The sequence below is a fragment of the Punica granatum genome, unplaced genomic scaffold, assembly GCF_007655135.1.
Source record: "Punica granatum isolate Tunisia-2019 unplaced genomic scaffold, ASM765513v2 Contig00628, whole genome shotgun sequence".
Lineage (NCBI taxonomy): Eukaryota > Viridiplantae > Streptophyta > Magnoliopsida > Myrtales > Lythraceae > Punica > Punica granatum.
In genome coordinates this window covers 12,374-31,290 of record NW_022204475.1, presented here as the reverse complement: position 1 = coordinate 31,290, position 18,917 = coordinate 12,374, and the positions used below count along the sequence as shown (strand labels likewise).

The 18,917-nt window shown below is 40.9% G+C and overlaps 3 protein-coding genes across 3 annotated transcripts; all 3 read right to left on the bottom strand.

Moving 5' to 3' along the window:
- Positions 1-1,270: 1,270 nt before the first annotated feature.
- On the bottom strand, positions 1,271-6,798 carry LOC116191930 (the record flags this gene model as incomplete). Its single annotated transcript, XM_031520297.1, has 7 exons — positions 1,271-1,996; positions 2,678-2,793; positions 2,947-3,719; positions 3,852-4,485; positions 4,933-5,179; positions 5,551-6,674; positions 6,741-6,798. Coding segments are annotated over 7 exons (3,678 nt in total), but the record flags the coding sequence as incomplete, so codon positions are not given.
- A 1,905-nt stretch (positions 6,799-8,703) lies between these two features.
- On the bottom strand, positions 8,704-12,824 carry LOC116191936 (the record flags this gene model as incomplete). Its single annotated transcript, XM_031520304.1, has 6 exons — positions 8,704-8,819; positions 8,973-9,745; positions 9,878-10,511; positions 10,959-11,205; positions 11,577-12,700; positions 12,767-12,824. Coding segments are annotated over 6 exons (2,952 nt in total), but the record flags the coding sequence as incomplete, so codon positions are not given.
- Positions 12,825-14,730: 1,906 nt separating this feature from the next.
- LOC116191932 lies at positions 14,731-18,850 on the bottom strand (the record flags this gene model as incomplete). Its single annotated transcript, XM_031520302.1, has 6 exons — positions 14,731-14,846; positions 15,000-15,772; positions 15,905-16,538; positions 16,985-17,231; positions 17,603-18,726; positions 18,793-18,850. Coding segments are annotated over 6 exons (2,952 nt in total), but the record flags the coding sequence as incomplete, so codon positions are not given.
- Positions 18,851-18,917: the final 67 nt, after the last annotated feature.

The window sequence follows — 18,917 nt, the reverse complement described above, 5'->3', positions numbered from 1 at the left end:
CGTATAAACCGTCTATAGAATGTAGCTAGGCCATGGAAACTTCTTATTTCTCAAACCGTTTTTGGAGTAGGCCAATCTCTAGTTGCACTGACCTTCTCATCATCAACCCGAATGCCTTCTGAGCTTACTATATACCCAAGGAACAGCAAGCGCGACGTCATAAAATTACACTTTTTAAGATTGATAATCAACTTATTCTTCCGCAGCACAGTCAATACCTCACTTAGATGCATGAGGTGGTCATTGGTCGATCTGCTATATATCAAAATATCATCGAAGTAGACAACTACAAACCGGCCAAAAAAAGGTTTGAGTACCTGATTCATCAATCGCATAAACGTACTGGGAGCATTTGACAACCCGAATGGCATTACCAACCACTCATAAAGCCCATCTCTAGTTTTAAATGCCGTCTTCCACTCATCTCCTAGACGAATTCGAATCTGGTGGTATCCACTCCGAAGGTCAATCTTGGAGAACACCACCGCCCCGTGTAAATTGATCCAGCATATCATCAAGTCTTGGAATGGGAAACTTGTATCCCACCGTAATCTTGTTAATGGCCCTGCTATCGACACACATACGCCAGCTCCCATCTTTCTTCGGAGTCAATAATGCAGGCACGGCACATGGACTCAAACTCTCTCGAATAGGACCTTTTCTTAGCAGTTCCTCTACTTTCTCCCGGAGTATTGCACTCTCGTGTGGACTCATGCGATAATGGGGCAGATTAGGTAGGCTTGCTCCGGGCATCAAGTCGATTTGGTGCTGAATATCTCTCATTGGAGGCAACTCATCTGGCAACTCCTCAGGAATGATCTCTTCAAATTCTGCAAGTAGGGGCTTCACTTCCTCTGGCACCTCCACGATTTGCTTCTGCAATGGTAAATCCTTCACAATCAGCACATGCAATTCCTTTGACTCTTTAAAATCAGCTTCAATCTCCCGCTCCGAATGAGTCTCTATCAAAAACGCTTTACCCTCCACTTTCGGGACAGCTTTGGGCTTAGGTTTCTCTGATAAGGGTACTAGGGTGTAGCGTACCCCTTCCTTTACGAGCCGATACACATTCTCTTTGCCATGGTGTTTTGCATCGGTGTCATACTGCCAAGGTCTCCCAAATAATAGGTGGCAAGCTTCCATATCCACAACGTCGCAGTACACCTCATCTCGATATTTGCCAATGGAGAAAGGAACCTCGCATCGTTCGGTCACTCGGATATCACCCACTGACTTTATCCAGCCAATCGAATAAGGATTTGGGTGCTTCTCAACTGGCAACTCTAGCTTTCTCAACCACAGCTCTTCCTATGATATTCTCTTGACTTCCGCTGTCAATAATCAAGTTGAAAGTGCGTGAATGAATGTTGCACCTAGTGCGAAATAGCTTGTTTCTCTGGGATTGGTCTTCTTGCTTAGGTGCGAGCATCAACTTCCGAACCATGTATGTCTGCTCATAATCATCATCAACGCTGTATTCTTCCTCTTCCTCAGGATCGCAAAACACATCTTCAACATCTTCCTCATGCTCCACCAAAGCGATAGCCTTTCGCCGAGGACAATCACTCGATCGATGACCCGGCTGGTTGCACTTGAAGCACTTTGCTGTGAATTGCACGACAAGAGAATTTTGGTTCCTTGAAGCTCCAGTCTCGGTGACCAACTTTTTGCCAGCTGATTTATCGAAATTTCCTTGACCTTGCTTGTTTAATCCGGGTTGTTTAGTAGCTTGGCTTCTTTCTGCAGAGACTTGTGATGATTCTGCATAATTCCTGCGGTATGAATTTCCCCTGTCTCGCGTCATCATCTCAGCCTTGAGAGCTAAGCTTCGAGCATCATCCACCGTTGCTACCATCTGCACGCCAATCTTGTCCCGAATAGTTGGCTTTAAACCTTCCATATACCGGGCAACTTGTTGGCTCTCTGACTCGTTCAGAGAATTACGCTCCGCCAACCTTAGGAATTCCGCTGTGTGATTTATGGACGGACCTCTACCCTTGCACACACCTCTGGTATTTCATGAACAAATATTGCTCATAATCTGGAAGAAGAAATCTAGCCCGCAACATTCGCCTCATGCGTTCCCATGTTTGGATGGGCTGCTTCCCTACACGTCCTCGGTTCTCTTGCACACGATCCCACCAAGCAGATGCTCCTCCCTTCAATCGGTATGCCACCAGCTGATGCGATTCCCGCCAAGAATGACGAGACCCGACAACTAAAGGAACCCAAGATCGTTCCACGATCAGATTTGATTGACGAACCCTCAACCCGTTGTTTACGACAAAAACAAGAACCTTGGTATAACTGACCTCAACCCGTTGTTTAATGCGAAACAAGAACCTCGGTATATAGGAAGACGCCACAAACGGTAATGGAAAACCGCTTGATAAGTCGATGATGACGCCACAAACGGTGGTGGAAAGCCGTTTGATAAGTCGATGATGAACGCCACGGAAACTTCCGATAAGTTCGATTAGTTCTTCAAGAACCAAAGAGAATACTCCAACGTAATCGGTCCAATTGGAACTTGAACTGGATCCCTTGAAGTCGTGCTACGATTTGCATCATTCCCCTCCTCTTGAAAAGGATTTGTCCTCAAATCATCACCTACATCAAAAGGAAGCATATCAGCAACATTAAAAGTAGCACTTACATTGTACTCACCAGGTAAGTCTAGTTTATAAGCATTGTCATTGATGCGCTCCAGGACTTGAAAAGGTCCATCTCCTTTTGGAAGCAGTTTGGAACGTCTTTGTGCCGGAAATCTCTCTTTCCTCATATGCAACCAAACCCAATCTCCGGGTTCAAAAATCAGCTTATGACAGCCCTTGTTGGCGTGTTTTGTATACTGCTCCGTTTTTCGCTCAATGTTGAGTCTTGTTTTCTCATGAATCTGCTTGACCAATTCAGCTTTCTTTTTGCCATCTAAATTAACATGCTCAGTCAAAGGTAAAGGAGATAAATCCAATGGAGTTAAAGGATTAAATCCATAAACAACTTCAAATGGTGAAAATTTAGTAGCGGAATGAACAGATCTGTTATAAGCAAACTCAACATGTGGTAAACACTCTTCCCATGTTTTAATGTTTTTTTTTATGATTGCCCTCAACAAAGTAGACAAAGTTCTATTTACTACTTCCGTTTGACCATCAGTTTGTGGGTGACAAGTAGTAGAAAATAACAGCTTAGTACCTAACTTACACCACAAAGTCTTCCAAAAATAGCTCAAGAACTTAGCATCTCTATCCGAAACAATTGTTCTAGGCATGCCATGTAACCTCACAATCTCCCTAAAGAACAAATCAGCAACATGCGAGGCATCATCCGTTTTGTGACATGGAATAAAGTGTGCCATCTTAGAAAATCTATCCACAACCACAAAAATTGAATCTCTCCCACGTTTAGTCCTAGGTAATCCTAACACAAAGTCCGTTGAAATATCAATCCAAGGCTCACTAGGAATTGGTAAAGGAGTATACAAACCGTTAGGCTGCACTCTGGATTTAGCTTGCCTACACGTAATGCATCTACCACAAATTCTCTCAACATCTCTTTTCATATGTGGCCAATAGAAGTGTTCTTGCAAAATAGCTAAAGTCTTTGCTACTCCAAAATGTCCCATTAATCCCCCACCATGTGATTCCTGCACTAATAACTCTCTCAAGGAACAATTTGGCACGCATAACTTATTCTCTCGAAACAGAAAGTCATCATGCCTAAAGAACTTACCACAAGGAATTTTCTCACAAGCTCGATATTCCTCACAAAATTCATGGTCATCAGCATATAAATTTTTAATGTGCTCAAAACCAAGCAATTTTGCATCAAGTGTAGAGAGTAATGCATACCTGCGAGAAAGTGCATCGGCGACCACATTCTCCTTACCTTGCTTATACCGAATGACGTATGGAAACGTCTCAATGAACTCCACCCATCGGGCATGTCTTTTGTTTAGTTTGTGTTGGCCCTTCAAGTGTTTCAAGGACTCATGATCGGTGTGTATCACGAACTCCTTAGGCCATAGGTAGTGCTGCCACGTCTCTAAAGCTCGAACCAATGCATACAACTCTTTATCATAAGTTGGATAGTTTAAGGCTGCACCGCTTAGTTTTTCGCTGAAGTAAGCAATTGGTCGTCCTTCCTGCATGAGAACTGCACCTATACCAACACCTGAAGCATCACATTCAATCTCAAAAGTTTTAGAAAAGTTAGGTAAAGATAATAAAGGAGCGTTGGTCAGCTTCTCTTTGATTAGCTGAAACGCCTTCTCTTGTTCTTCTCCCCATCTAAATCCAACGTTTTTCTTGATCACTTCAGTAAGTGGTGCTGCTATGCTACTAAAGTCCTTCACGAACCGCCGATAGAAACTAGCAAGTCCATGAAAACTACGAACATTACTTACACTTGTGGGACTAGGCCACTCTTGGATTGCACGTACCTTCTCCTCATCAACCTGTATACCTTGTGCACTAACAACAAATCCCAAAAAAACAAGCTTATCGGTGCAAAAAGTACACTTCTTCATATTAGCAAATAACTTTTCCTTCCTAAGCACATCTAAGACAGATTTCAAATGTACCTTATGATCATCTAAGTTTTTGCTGTAAACTAGTATATCATCAAAGTAGACAACCACAAATCTACCTATAAATGCACGCAAAACATGATTCATAAGTCTCATAAAAGTGCTTGGAGCATTAGTCAAACCGAAAGGCATAACTAACCATTCGTACAAACCGTATTTTGTTTTAAAGGCAGTTTTCCATTCATCTCCTTCTTTCATTCTAATCTGATGATAACCACTTTTTAAATCAATTTTAGAAAATACACAAGAACCATGTAACTCATCTAACATATCATCTAAGCGAGGAATAGGATGACGATACTTTACCGTTATGTTGTTGATTGCTCGGCAATCAATGCACATTCTCCACGTCCCATCCTTCTTAGGTACAAGTATTACTGGAACAGCGCATGGGCTCAAGCTCTCCCCCACGTACCCTTTCTCTAACAACTCCTTTACCTGCCGTTGAAGCTCCTTTGTCTCCTCAGGATTGCTCCTATAGGCTGGTCGGTTTGGAATTGTCGCACCGGGAACAAAATCAATTTGATGTTCAATCCCTCGGATTGGAGGTAAGCCATGTGGTGTTTCCTCGGGAAAGACATCCTCATACTCCTGCAAAAGAGAAACAACAGAACTAGGAAGAGAGATATCAAGTTCGTTAGTATTGAAAAATGCCTCTTTGTACAAAAGTACAATCATCGGCTGATTTAAAAACATTGCTTGCCTAATTTCTCCCATGTTTGCATAAAAATTCTTTTGTTTTCTCTCTGATTTTCTCTCAATGGCCGAATTTTGATTTTCTTTTTCTCGGCCTCTCTCTGATTTTCACTCTTTTTCTTCTGTTCACTCTCTTTCTTTTGATCACTCTCTTTTTGCAATCTCACTTGATCCTCATATACTTGCTGCGGAGTCAATGGTACAAGAGTGATTGATCGCTGATTAAGTACAAAGGAGTATTTGTTCGTAAAGCCATCATGCTTCACTCGTCTATCAAATTGCCATGGACGCCCTAGCAACAAGTGTCCTGCTTGCATCGGTACTACATCACACAACACTTCATCTTCGTATTTACCGATTCGAAATGCAACTAACACCTGCTTGTTCACCCTTATCTCACCACTATCATTCAACCATTGCAGCTTGTACGGCCTAGGGTGCTTCACCATGGGCAGTCTTAATTTTTCCACCATTGTTGCACTTGCGACATTAGTACAACTACCACCATCAATAATCACACTACATACCTTGTCTTTGATGTAGCACCTAGTGTGAAAGATGTTCTCCCGCTGCACTTCTTCAACTCCTTTTGTTTGCAAGCTTAATGCTCTCCTTGCCACCAATGTCAATGCATCTGGAGCTAAATATTCCTCTTCGGGAACGTCCTCCAATGGGGGCATGTCATCGGTGTCGGAATCTTCAGTGTCGGTCACAATGTCACCATTGTCTCGCATCAGCATGACCCGCTTGTTTGGGCATTGACTTGCTATGTGTCCCCTGCCTTGGCATTTAAAACACTTAATGTCAAGATTCCTGGAGGTAGAAATGTCGGTTTTACCTTGAGGAACATGGCTGGTTGCTTCTCGCTTTTGCTCGGTTTTCAACATCGACGTGGATTGCTTCTCATCTTTCTTCGACTGATTCGGTTTCCAAGTGGATGTGCTTGGACTTTGGCTTGCACGTGTATTGCCTCTCCTCTTGAACTGGTTCTCAATCTTGATGGCCATGTGCACCATATCCTCCAACTCCACATAATGTTGTAATTCCACGGCATTTTGAATTTCTCGGTTCAATCCAGCCAAAAATCTTGCCATAGTAGCCTCTCGATCCTCCTCTATGTTAGCTCTAATCATGGCCACTTCCATCTCCTTAAAATATTCCTCTACACTCCGGTTACCTTGCCTAAGACTTTGTAACTTATTATACAGCTCCCGGTAGTAATAACTAGGAACAAATCGCTTCCTCATCACCCTTTTCATTTCCTCCCACGTAGCTATAGGTGGCTCTCTATTTCTTCGCCTATTTATCATCAATTGATCCCACCAAACAATTGCATAATCCGAGAATTCAATTGCTGCCACTTTGACTTTCTTCAGCTCGGAATAACTATAACAATCAAATACAAACTCCACCTTTTTCTCCCACTCAAGGTATGCTTCGGGATCACTCTTTCCTTGGAACGATGGGATTTTCATCTTAATACTACCCAAGTTATAATCTTCCCGATTCCTATCTTCTCTAAACCGCCCTCCATGTCTCCTATTACTAACAACCGAATCTCGATCATCTTCATCAAAACCAGCCCCATAAATCTCTTCATCTTCAACCCTCACTTCCCTCGGTTGAACTCTTTCCCTCCTACGTGCATTAGGAGCGTTTCGTGGCTGCTCCACACGTTTATTCTCTATCAGATCTATCCGTTCATGAACCTGCTCAAACTCCAACCGCATCACACGCCTCATCTCACTCATCATGGCCTCTAAAAGTATTTTCGAATCAGCCAATTCCGTTGCACCTTCGGGAATACTCTTAGCACTATTGTGAGACATGATTGCTGCAAAATAAAGTTAGAAAGAATGGACCTCACAATTCGCCCCCTTACGTGTTTACACTCAAGAATGTGAATCACTCTACACTCGTGTTTTCACTCAACAAAATATGTGGCTTTTAACCCTCTAATATTCTCACCGCTCTTGCCTTTTTCCACTCGACAATTCTCTTTCAGTTCCTTTGGAACTAAACAAACAACTCCAAATTTTCCAGCAACAATTCACCAAGAACTCATCAAGGAAAATTAATGATCAAAGGAAATTTCAGGAAGAAAAGAAGCAAGAGAAAAGGTAACTACTGTGAAGGATTAAATAAACTAGAATGTTATATGAAATTATGGGATCAGAATCAATGCAGATTACAAAGAACGAGAAATAACAACTTTAGAATGGTCTGATGTAAAAAATTTGGATCAAATTGACAACGATATCTTCTTTCTTTTCTTTCGATCTTTTTTTTTCTCAGCTCAGTATTTTTTTTTGGCCGATTTTTTTTTTCAGCTCTTTTTTTTTCAGCTTTGTATATTTTTTTTTCAGCCGAAATTTTTTTTTTCAGCCCTTTTTTTTTCTACTAATAATCCACAAAGAACAATTTCGACGAAGCGAAACTCAGCAAATTGAAACAAAAAAGGATAGGATAAACCCGATTTGAAGCCTGATGCTCTGATACCAAATGATGCGATTCCCGCCAAGAATGACGAGACCCGACAACTAAAGGAACCCAAGATCGTTCCACGATCAGATTTGATTGACGAACCCTCGACCCGTTGTTTACGACAAAAACAAGAACCTTGGTATAACTGACCTCAACCCGTTGTTTAATGCGAAACAAGAACCTCGGTATATGGGAAGACGCCACAAACGGTAATGGAAAACCGCTTGATAAGTCGATGAAGACGCCACAAACGGTGGTGGAAAGCCGTTTGATAAGTCGATGATGAACGCCACGGAAACTTCCGATAAGTTCGATTAGTTCTTCAAGAACCAAAGAGAATACTCTCACAATTTTCTGAATGTTCCTCTCATTAAAAATTGACTAAGATGAATATATATAGACATAAAGTAATCCTAATATGGTCATATCTCCTCCTATAGATAAGGAAATTAAAACCAAGAATATCGATAGAGATATGACATAATCTATAAAGATATAAAATCTAAATACCCCTAGAATATCTCTATGAGATTTAAACTTCAAACAAATCTGATGTTATCTTCTGTTGATCATCAACTGTTCTAGAAGCTTCCTTAAACACTTGCTGAATTTAGCCTTGTCCGGAATCTTCTATAACTTGAATAATGTTGATGGATCTTTGTGGATCACGTGATTCATGTCCAATGGGCCTCCACGAATTTGCTTGAGCCCAAACCTCTTGAATCAGGCCGTTGAGTTCATCTTTAAACTTCTTTGCTCGTGCTCGCGTAATCGGTCCAATTGGAACTTGAACTGGAATCCCTTGAAGTCGTGCTACGATTTGCATCATTCCCCTCCTCTTGAAAAGGATTTGTCCTCAAATCATCACCTACATCAAAAGGAAGCAAATCAGAAACATTAAAAGTAGCACTTACATTGTACTCACCAGGTAAGTCTAGTTTATAAGCATTGTCATTGATGCGCTCCAGGACTTGAAAAGGTCCATCTCCTCTTGGAAGCAGTTTGGAACGTCTTTGCGCCGGAAATCTCTCTTTCCTCATATGCAACCAAACCCAATCTCCGGGTTCAAAAATCAGCTTATGACGGCCCTTGTTGGCGTGTTTTGTATACTGCTCCGTTTTTCGCTCAATGTTGAGTCTTGTTTTCTCATGAATCTGCTTGACAAATTCAGCTTTCTTTTTGCCATCTAAATTAACATGCTCAGTCAAAGGTAAAGGAGATAAATCCAATGGAGTTAAAGGATTAAATCCATAAACAACTTCAAATGGTGAAAATTTAGTAGCGGAATGAACAGATCTGTTATAAGCAAACTCAACATGTGGTAAACACTCTTCCCATGTTTTAATGTTTTTTTTTATGATTGCCCTCAACAAAGTAGACAAAGTTCTATTTACTACTTCCGTTTGACCATCAGTTTGTGGGTGACAAGTAGTAGAAAATAACAGCTTAGTACCTAACTTACACCACAAAGTCTTCCAAAAATAGCTCAAGAACTTAGCATCTCTATCCGAAACAATTGTTCTAGGCATGCCATGTAACCTCACAATCTCCCTAAAGAACAAATCAGCAACATGCGAGGCATCATCCGTTTTGTGACATGGAATAAAGTGTGCCATCTTAGAAAATCTATCCACAACCACAAAAATTGAATCTCTCCCACGTTTAGTCCTAGGTAATCCTAACACAAAGTCCGTTGAAATATCAATCCAAGGCTCACTAGGAATTGGTAAAGGAGTATACAAACCGTTAGGCTGCACTCTGGATTTAGCTTGCCTACACGTAATGCATCTACCACAAATTCTCTCAACATCTCTTTTCATATGTGGCCAATAGAAGTGTTCTTGCAAAATAGCTAAAGTCTTTGCTACTCCAAAATGTCCCATTAATCCCCCACCATGTGATTCCTGCACTAATAACTCTCTCAAGGAACAATTTGGCACGCATAACTTATTCTCTCGAAACAGAAAGTCATCATGCCTAAAGAACTTACCACAAGGAATTTTCTCACAAGCTCGATATTCCTCACAAAATTCATGGTCATCAGCATATAAATTTTTAATGTGCTCAAAACCAAGCAATTTTGCATCAAGTGTAGAGAGTAATGCATACCTGCGAGAAAGTGCATCGGCGACCACATTCTCCTTACCTTGCTTATACCGAATGACGTATGGAAACGTCTCAATGAACTCCACCCATCGGGCATGTCTTTTGTTTAGTTTGTGTTGGCCCTTCAAGTGTTTCAAGGACTCATGATCGGTGTGTATCACGAACTCCTTAGGCCATAGGTAGTGCTGCCACGTCTCTAAAGCTCGAACCAATGCATACAACTCTTTATCATAAGTTGGATAGTTTAAGGCTGCACCGCTTAGTTTTTCGCTGAAGTAAGCAATTGGTCGTCCTTCCTGCATGAGAACTGCACCTATACCAACACCTGAAGCATCACATTCAATCTCAAAAGTTTTAGAAAAGTTAGGTAAAGATAATAAAGGAGCGTTGGTCAGCTTCTCTTTGATTAGCTGAAACGCCTTCTCTTGTTCTTCTCCCCATCTAAATCCAACGTTTTTCTTGATCACTTCAGTAAGTGGTGCTGCTATGCTACTAAAGTCCTTCACGAACCGCCGATAGAAACTAGCAAGTCCATGAAAACTACGAACATTACTTACACTTGTGGGACTAGGCCACTCTTGGATTGCACGTACCTTCTCCTCATCAACCTGTATACCTTGTGCACTAACAACAAATCCCAAAAAAACAAGCTTATCGGTGCAAAAAGTACACTTCTTCATATTAGCAAATAACTTTTCCTTCCTAAGCACATCTAAGACAGATTTCAAATGTACCTTATGATCATCTAAGTTTTTGCTGTAAACTAGTATATCATCAAAGTAGACAACCACAAATCTACCTATAAATGCACGCAAAACATGATTCATAAGTCTCATAAAAGTGCTTGGAGCATTAGTCAAACCGAAAGGCATAACTAACCATTCGTACAAACCGTATTTTGTTTTAAAGGCAGTTTTCCATTCATCTCCTTCTTTCATTCTAATCTGATGATAACCACTTTTTAAATCAATTTTAGAAAATACACAAGAACCATGTAACTCATCTAACATATCATCTAAGCGAGGAATAGGATGACGATACTTTACCGTTATGTTGTTGATTGCTCGGCAATCAATGCACATTCTCCACGTCCCATCCTTCTTAGGTACAAGTATTACTGGAACAGCGCATGGGCTCAAGCTCTCCCCCACGTACCCTTTCTCTAACAACTCCTTTACCTGCCGTTGAAGCTCCTTTGTCTCCTCAGGATTGCTCCTATAGGCTGGTCGGTTTGGAATTGTCGCACCGGGAACAAAATCAATTTGATGTTCAATCCCTCGGATTGGAGGTAAGCCATGTGGTGTTTCCTCGGGAAAGACATCCTCATACTCCTGCAAAAGAGAAACAACAGAACTAGGAAGAGAGATATCAAGTTCGTTAGTATTGAAAAATGCCTCTTTGTACAAAAGTACAATCATCGGCTGATTTAAAAACATTGCTTGCCTAATTTCTCCCATGTTTGCATAAAAATTCTTTTGTTTTCTCTCTGATTTTCTCTCAATGGCCGAATTTTGATTTTCTTTTTCTCGGCCTCTCTCTGATTTTCACTCTTTTTCTTCTGTTCACTCTCTTTCTTTTGATCACTCTCTTTTTGCAATCTCACTTGATCCTCATATACTTGCTGCGGAGTCAATGGTACAAGAGTGATTGATCGCTGATTAAGTACAAAGGAGTATTTGTTCGTAAAGCCATCATGCTTCACTCGTCTATCAAATTGCCATGGACGCCCTAGCAACAAGTGTCCTGCTTGCATCGGTACTACATCACACAACACTTCATCTTCGTATTTACCGATTCGAAATGCAACTAACACCTGCTTGTTCACCCTTATCTCACCACTATCATTCAACCATTGCAGCTTGTACGGCCTAGGGTGCTTCACCATGGGCAGTCTTAATTTTTCCACCATTGTTGCACTTGCGACATTAGTACAACTACCACCATCAATAATCACACTACATACCTTGTCTTTGATGTAGCACCTAGTGTGAAAGATGTTCTCCCGCTGCACTTCTTCAACTCCTTTTGTTTGCAAGCTTAATGCTCTCCTTGCCACCAATGTCAATGCATCTGGAGCTAAATATTCCTCTTCGGGAACGTCCTCCAATGGGGGCATGTCATCGGTGTCGGAATCTTCAGTGTCGGTCACAATGTCACCATTGTCTCGCATCAGCATGACCCGCTTGTTTGGGCATTGACTTGCTATGTGTCCCCTGCCTTGGCATTTAAAACACTTAATGTCAAGATTCCTGGAGGTAGAAATGTCGGTTTTACCTTGAGGAACATGGCTGGTTGCTTCTCGCTTTTGCTCGGTTTTCAACATCGACGTGGATTGCTTCTCATCTTTCTTCGACTGATTCGGTTTCCAAGTGGATGTGCTTGGACTTTGGCTTGCACGTGTATTGCCTCTCCTCTTGAACTGGTTCTCAATCTTGATGGCCATGTGCACCATATCCTCCAACTCCACATAATGTTGTAATTCCACGGCATTTTGAATTTCTCGGTTCAATCCAGCCAAAAATCTTGCCATAGTAGCCTCTCGATCCTCCTCTATGTTAGCTCTAATCATGGCCACTTCCATCTCCTTAAAATATTCCTCTACACTCCGGTTACCTTGCCTAAGACTTTGTAACTTATTATACAGCTCCCGGTAGTAATAACTAGGAACAAATCGCTTCCTCATCACCCTTTTCATTTCCTCCCACGTAGCTATAGGTGGCTCTCTATTTCTTCGCCTATTTATCATCAATTGATCCCACCAAACAATTGCATAATCCGAGAATTCAATTGCTGCCACTTTGACTTTCTTCAGCTCGGAATAACTATAACAATCAAATACAAACTCCACCTTTTTCTCCCACTCAAGGTATGCTTCGGGATCACTCTTTCCTTGGAACGATGGGATTTTCATCTTAATACTACCCAAGTTATAATCTTCCCGATTCCTATCTTCTCTAAACCGCCCTCCATGTCTCCTATTACTAACAACCGAATCTCGATCATCTTCATCAAAACCAGCCCCATAAATCTCTTCATCTTCAACCCTCACTTCCCTCGGTTGAACTCTTTCCCTCCTACGTGCATTAGGAGCGTTTCGTGGCTGCTCCACACGTTTATTCTCTATCAGATCTATCCGTTCATGAACCTGCTCAAACTCCAACCGCATCACACGCCTCATCTCACTCATCATGGCCTCTAAAAGTATTTTCGAATCAGCCAATTCCGTTGCACCTTCGGGAATACTCTTAGCACTATTGTGAGACATGATTGCTGCAAAATAAAGTTAGAAAGAATGGACCTCACAATTCGCCCCCTTACGTGTTTACACTCAAGAATGTGAATCACTCTACACTCGTGTTTTCACTCAACAAAATATGTGGCTTTTAACCCTCTAATATTCTCACCGCTCTTGCCTTTTTCCACTCGACAATTCTCTTTCAGTTCCTTTGGAACTAAACAAACAACTCCAAATTTTCCAGCAACAATTCACCAAGAACTCATCAAGGAAAATTAATGATCAAAGGAAATTTCAGGAAGAAAAGAAGCAAGAGAAAAGGGTAACTACTGTGAAGGATTCAATAAACTAGAATGTTATATGAAATTATGGGATCAGAATCAATGCAGATTACAAAGAACGAGAAATAACAACTTTAGAATGGTCTGATGTAAAAAATTTGGATCAAATTGACAACGATATCTTCTTTCTTTTCTTTCGATCTTTTTTTTTTCTCAGCTCAGTATTTTTTTTTGGCCGATTTTTTTTTTCAGCTCTTTTTTTTTCAGCTTTGTATATTTTTTTTTTCAGCCGAAATTTTTTTTTCAGCCCTTTTTTTTTCTACTAATAATCCACAAAGAACAATTTCGACGAAGCGAAACTCAGCAAATTGAAACAAAAAAGGATAGGATAAACCCGATTTGAAGCCTGATGCTCTGATACCAAATGATGCGATTCCCGCCAAGAATGACGAGACCCGACAACTAAAGGAACCCAAGATCGTTCCACGATCAGATTTGATTGACGAACCCTCGACCCGTTGTTTACGACAAAAACAAGAACCTTGGTATAACTGACCTCAACCCGTTGTTTAATGCGAAACAAGAACCTCGGTATATGGGAAGACGCCACAAACGGTAATGGAAAACCGCTTGATAAGTCGATGAAGACGCCACAAACGGTGGTGGAAAGCCGTTTGATAAGTCGATGATGAACGCCACGGAAACTTCCGATAAGTTCGATTAGTTCTTCAAGAACCAAAGAGAATACTCTCACAATTTTCTGAATGTTCCTCTCATTAAAAATTGACTAAGATGAATATATATAGACATAAAGTAATCCTAATATGGTCATATCTCCTCCTATAGATAAGGAAATTAAAACCAAGAATATCGATAGAGATATGACATAATCTATAAAGATATAAAATCTAAATACCCCTAGAATATCTCTATGAGATTTAAACTTCAAACAAATCTGATGTTATCTTCTGTTGATCATCAACTGTTCTAGAAGCTTCCTTAAACACTTGCTGAATTTAGCCTTGTCCGGAATCTTCTATAACTTGAATAATGTTGATGGATCTTTGTGGATCACGTGATTCATGTCCAATGGGCCTCCACGAATTTGCTTGAGCCCAAACCTCTTGAATCAGGCCGTTGAGTTCATCTTTAAACTTCTTTGCTCGTGCTCGCGTAATCGGTCCAATTGGAACTTGAACTGGATCCCTTGAAGTCGTGCTACGATTTGCATCATTCCCCTCCTCTTGAAAAGGATTTGTCCTCAAATCATCACCTACATCAAAAGGAAGCAAATCAGAAACATTAAAAGTAGCACTTACATTGTACTCACCAGGTAAGTCTAGTTTATAAGCATTGTCATTGATGCGCTCCAGGACTTGAAAAGGTCCATCTCCTCTTGGAAGCAGTTTGGAACGTCTTTGCGCCGGAAATCTCTCTTTCCTCATATGCAACCAAACCCAATCTCCGGGTTCAAAAATCAGCTTATGACGGCCCTTGTTGGCGTGTTTTGTATACTGCTCCGTTTTTCGCTCAATGTTGAGTCTTGTTTTCTCATGAATCTGCTTGACAAATTCAGCTTTCTTTTTGCCATCTAAATTAACATGCTCAGTCAAAGGTAAAGGAGATAAATCCAATGGAGTTAAAGGATTAAATCCATAAACAACTTCAAATGGTGAAAATTTAGTAGCGGAATGAACAGATCTGTTATAAGCAAACTCAACATGTGGTAAACACTCTTCCCATGTTTTAATGTTTTTTTTTATGATTGCCCTCAACAAAGTAGACAAAGTTCTATTTACTACTTCCGTTTGACCATCAGTTTGTGGGTGACAAGTAGTAGAAAATAACAGCTTAGTACCTAACTTACACCACAAAGTCTTCCAAAAATAGCTCAAGAACTTAGCATCTCTATCCGAAACAATTGTTCTAGGCATGCCATGTAACCTCACAATCTCCCTAAAGAACAAATCAGCAACATGCGAGGCATCATCCGTTTTGTGACATGGAATAAAGTGTGCCATCTTAGAAAATCTATCCACAACCACAAAAATTGAATCTCTCCCACGTTTAGTCCTAGGTAATCCTAACACAAAGTCCGTTGAAATATCAATCCAAGGCTCACTAGGAATTGGTAAAGGAGTATACAAACCGTTAGGCTGCACTCTGGATTTAGCTTGCCTACACGTAATGCATCTACCACAAATTCTCTCAACATCTCTTTTCATATGTGGCCAATAGAAGTGTTCTTGCAAAATAGCTAAAGTCTTTGCTACTCCAAAATGTCCCATTAATCCCCCACCATGTGATTCCTGCACTAATAACTCTCTCAAGGAACAATTTGGCACGCATAACTTATTCTCTCGAAACAGAAAGTCATCATGCCTAAAGAACTTACCACAAGGAATTTTCTCACAAGCTCGATATTCCTCACAAAATTCATGGTCATCAGCATATAAATTTTTAATGTGCTCAAAACCAAGCAATTTTGCATCAAGTGTAGAGAGTAATGCATACCTGCGAGAAAGTGCATCGGCGACCACATTCTCCTTACCTTGCTTATACCGAATGACGTATGGAAACGTCTCAATGAACTCCACCCATCGGGCATGTCTTTTGTTTAGTTTGTGTTGGCCCTTCAAGTGTTTCAAGGACTCATGATCGGTGTGTATCACGAACTCCTTAGGCCATAGGTAGTGCTGCCACGTCTCTAAAGCTCGAACCAATGCATACAACTCTTTATCATAAGTTGGATAGTTTAAGGCTGCACCGCTTAGTTTTTCGCTGAAGTAAGCAATTGGTCGTCCTTCCTGCATGAGAACTGCACCTATACCAACACCTGAAGCATCACATTCAATCTCAAAAGTTTTAGAAAAGTTAGGTAAAGATAATAAAGGAGCGTTGGTCAGCTTCTCTTTGATTAGCTGAAACGCCTTCTCTTGTTCTTCTCCCCATCTAAATCCAACGTTTTTCTTGATCACTTCAGTAAGTGGTGCTGCTATGCTACTAAAGTCCTTCACGAACCGCCGATAGAAACTAGCAAGTCCATGAAAACTACGAACATTACTTACACTTGTGGGACTAGGCCACTCTTGGATTGCACGTACCTTCTCCTCATCAACCTGTATACCTTGTGCACTAACAACAAATCCCAAAAAAACAAGCTTATCGGTGCAAAAAGTACACTTCTTCATATTAGCAAATAACTTTTCCTTCCTAAGCACATCTAAGACAGATTTCAAATGTACCTTATGATCATCTAAGTTTTTGCTGTAAACTAGTATATCATCAAAGTAGACAACCACAAATCTACCTATAAATGCACGCAAAACATGATTCATAAGTCTCATAAAAGTGCTTGGAGCATTAGTCAAACCGAAAGGCATAACTAACCATTCGTACAAACCGTATTTTGTTTTAAAGGCAGTTTTCCATTCATCTCCTTCTTTCATTCTAATCTGATGATAACCACTTTTAAATCAATTTTAGAAAATACACAAGAACCATGTAACTCATCTAACATATCATCTAAGCGAGGAATAGGATGACGATACTTTACCGTTATGTTGTTGATTGCTCGGCAATCAATGCACATTCTCCACGTCCCATCCTTCTTAGGTACAAGTATTACTGGAACAGCGCATGGGCTCAAGCTCTCCCCCACGTACCCTTTCTCTAACAACTCCTTTACCTGCCGTTGAAGCTCCTTTGTCTCCTCAGGATTGCTCCTATAGGCTGGTCGGTTTGGAATTGTCGCACCGGGAACAAAATCAATTTGATGTTCAATCCCTCGGATTGGAGGTAAGCCATGTGGTGTTTCCTCGGGAAAGACATCCTCATACTCCTGCAAAAGAGAAACAACAGAACTAGGAAGAGAGATATCAAGTTCGTTAGTATTGAAAAATGCCTCTTTGTACAAAAGTACAATCATCGGCTGATTTAAAAACATTGCTTGCCTAATTTCTCCCATGTTTGCATAAAAATTCTTTTGTTTTCTCTCTGATTTTCTCTCAATGGCCGAATTTTGATTTTCTTTTTCTCGGCCTCTCTCTGATTTTCACTCTTTTTCTTCTGTTCACTCTCTTTCTTTTGATCACTCTCTTTTTGCAATCTCACTTGATCCTCATATACTTGCTGCGGAGTCAATGGTACAAGAGTGATTGATCGCTGATTAAGTACAAAGGAGTATTTGTTCGTAAAGCCATCATGCTTCACTCGTCTATCAAATTGCCATGGACGCCCTAGCAACAAGTGTCCTGCTTGCATCGGTACTACATCACACAACACTTCATCTTCGTATTTACCGATTCGAAATGCAACTAACACCTGCTTGTTCACCCTTATCTCACCACTATCATTCAACCATTGCAGCTTGTACGGCCTAGGGTGCTTCACCATGGGCAGTCTTAATTTTTCCACCATTGTTGCACTTGCGACATTAGTACAACTACCACCATCAATAATCACACTACATACCTTGTCTTTGATGTAGCACCTAGTGTGAAAGATGTTCTCCCGCTGCACTTCTTCAACTCCTTTTGTTTGCAAGCTTAATGCTCTCCTTGCCACCAATGTCAATGCATCTGGAGCTAAATATTCCTCTTCGGGAACGTCCTCCAATGGGGGCATGTCATCGGTGTCGGAATCTTCAGTGTCGGTCACAATGTCACCATTGTCTCGCATCAGCATGACCCGCTTGTTTGGGCATTGACTTGCTATGTGTCCCCTGCCTTGGCATTTAAAACACTTAATGTCAAGATTCCTGGAGGTAGAAATGTCGGTTTTACCTTGAGGAACATGGCTGGTTGCTTCTCGCTTTTGCTCGGTTTTCAACATCGACGTGGATTGCTTCTCATCTTTCTTCGACTGATTCGGTTTCCAAGTGGATGTGCTTGGACTTTGGCTTGCACGTGTATTGCCTCTCCTCTTGAACTGGTTCTCAATCTTGATGGCCATGTGCACCATATCCTCCAACTCCACATAATGTTGTAATTCCACGGCATTTTGAATTTCTCGGTTCAATCCAGCCAAAAATCTTGCCATAGTAGCCTCTCGATCCTCCTCTATGTTAGCTCTAATCATGGCCACTTCCATCTCCTTAAAATATTCCTCTACACTCCGGTTACCTTGCCTAAGACTTTGTAACTTATTATACAGCTCCCGGTAGTAATAACTAGGAACAAATCGCTTCCTCATCACCCTTTTCATTTCCTCCCACGTAGCTATAGGTGGCTCTCTATTTCTTCGCCTATTTATCATCAATTGATCCCACCAAACAATTGCATAATCCGAGAATTCAATTGCTGCCACTTTGACTTTCTTCAGCTCGGAATAACTATAACAATCAAATACAAACTCCACCTTTTTCTCCCACTCAAGGTATGCTTCGGGATCACTCTTTCCTTGGAACGATGGGATTTTCATCTTAATACTACCCAAGTTATAATCTTCCCGATTCCTATCTTCTCTAAACCGCCCTCCATGTCTCCTATTACTAACAACCGAATCTCGATCATCTTCATCAAAACCA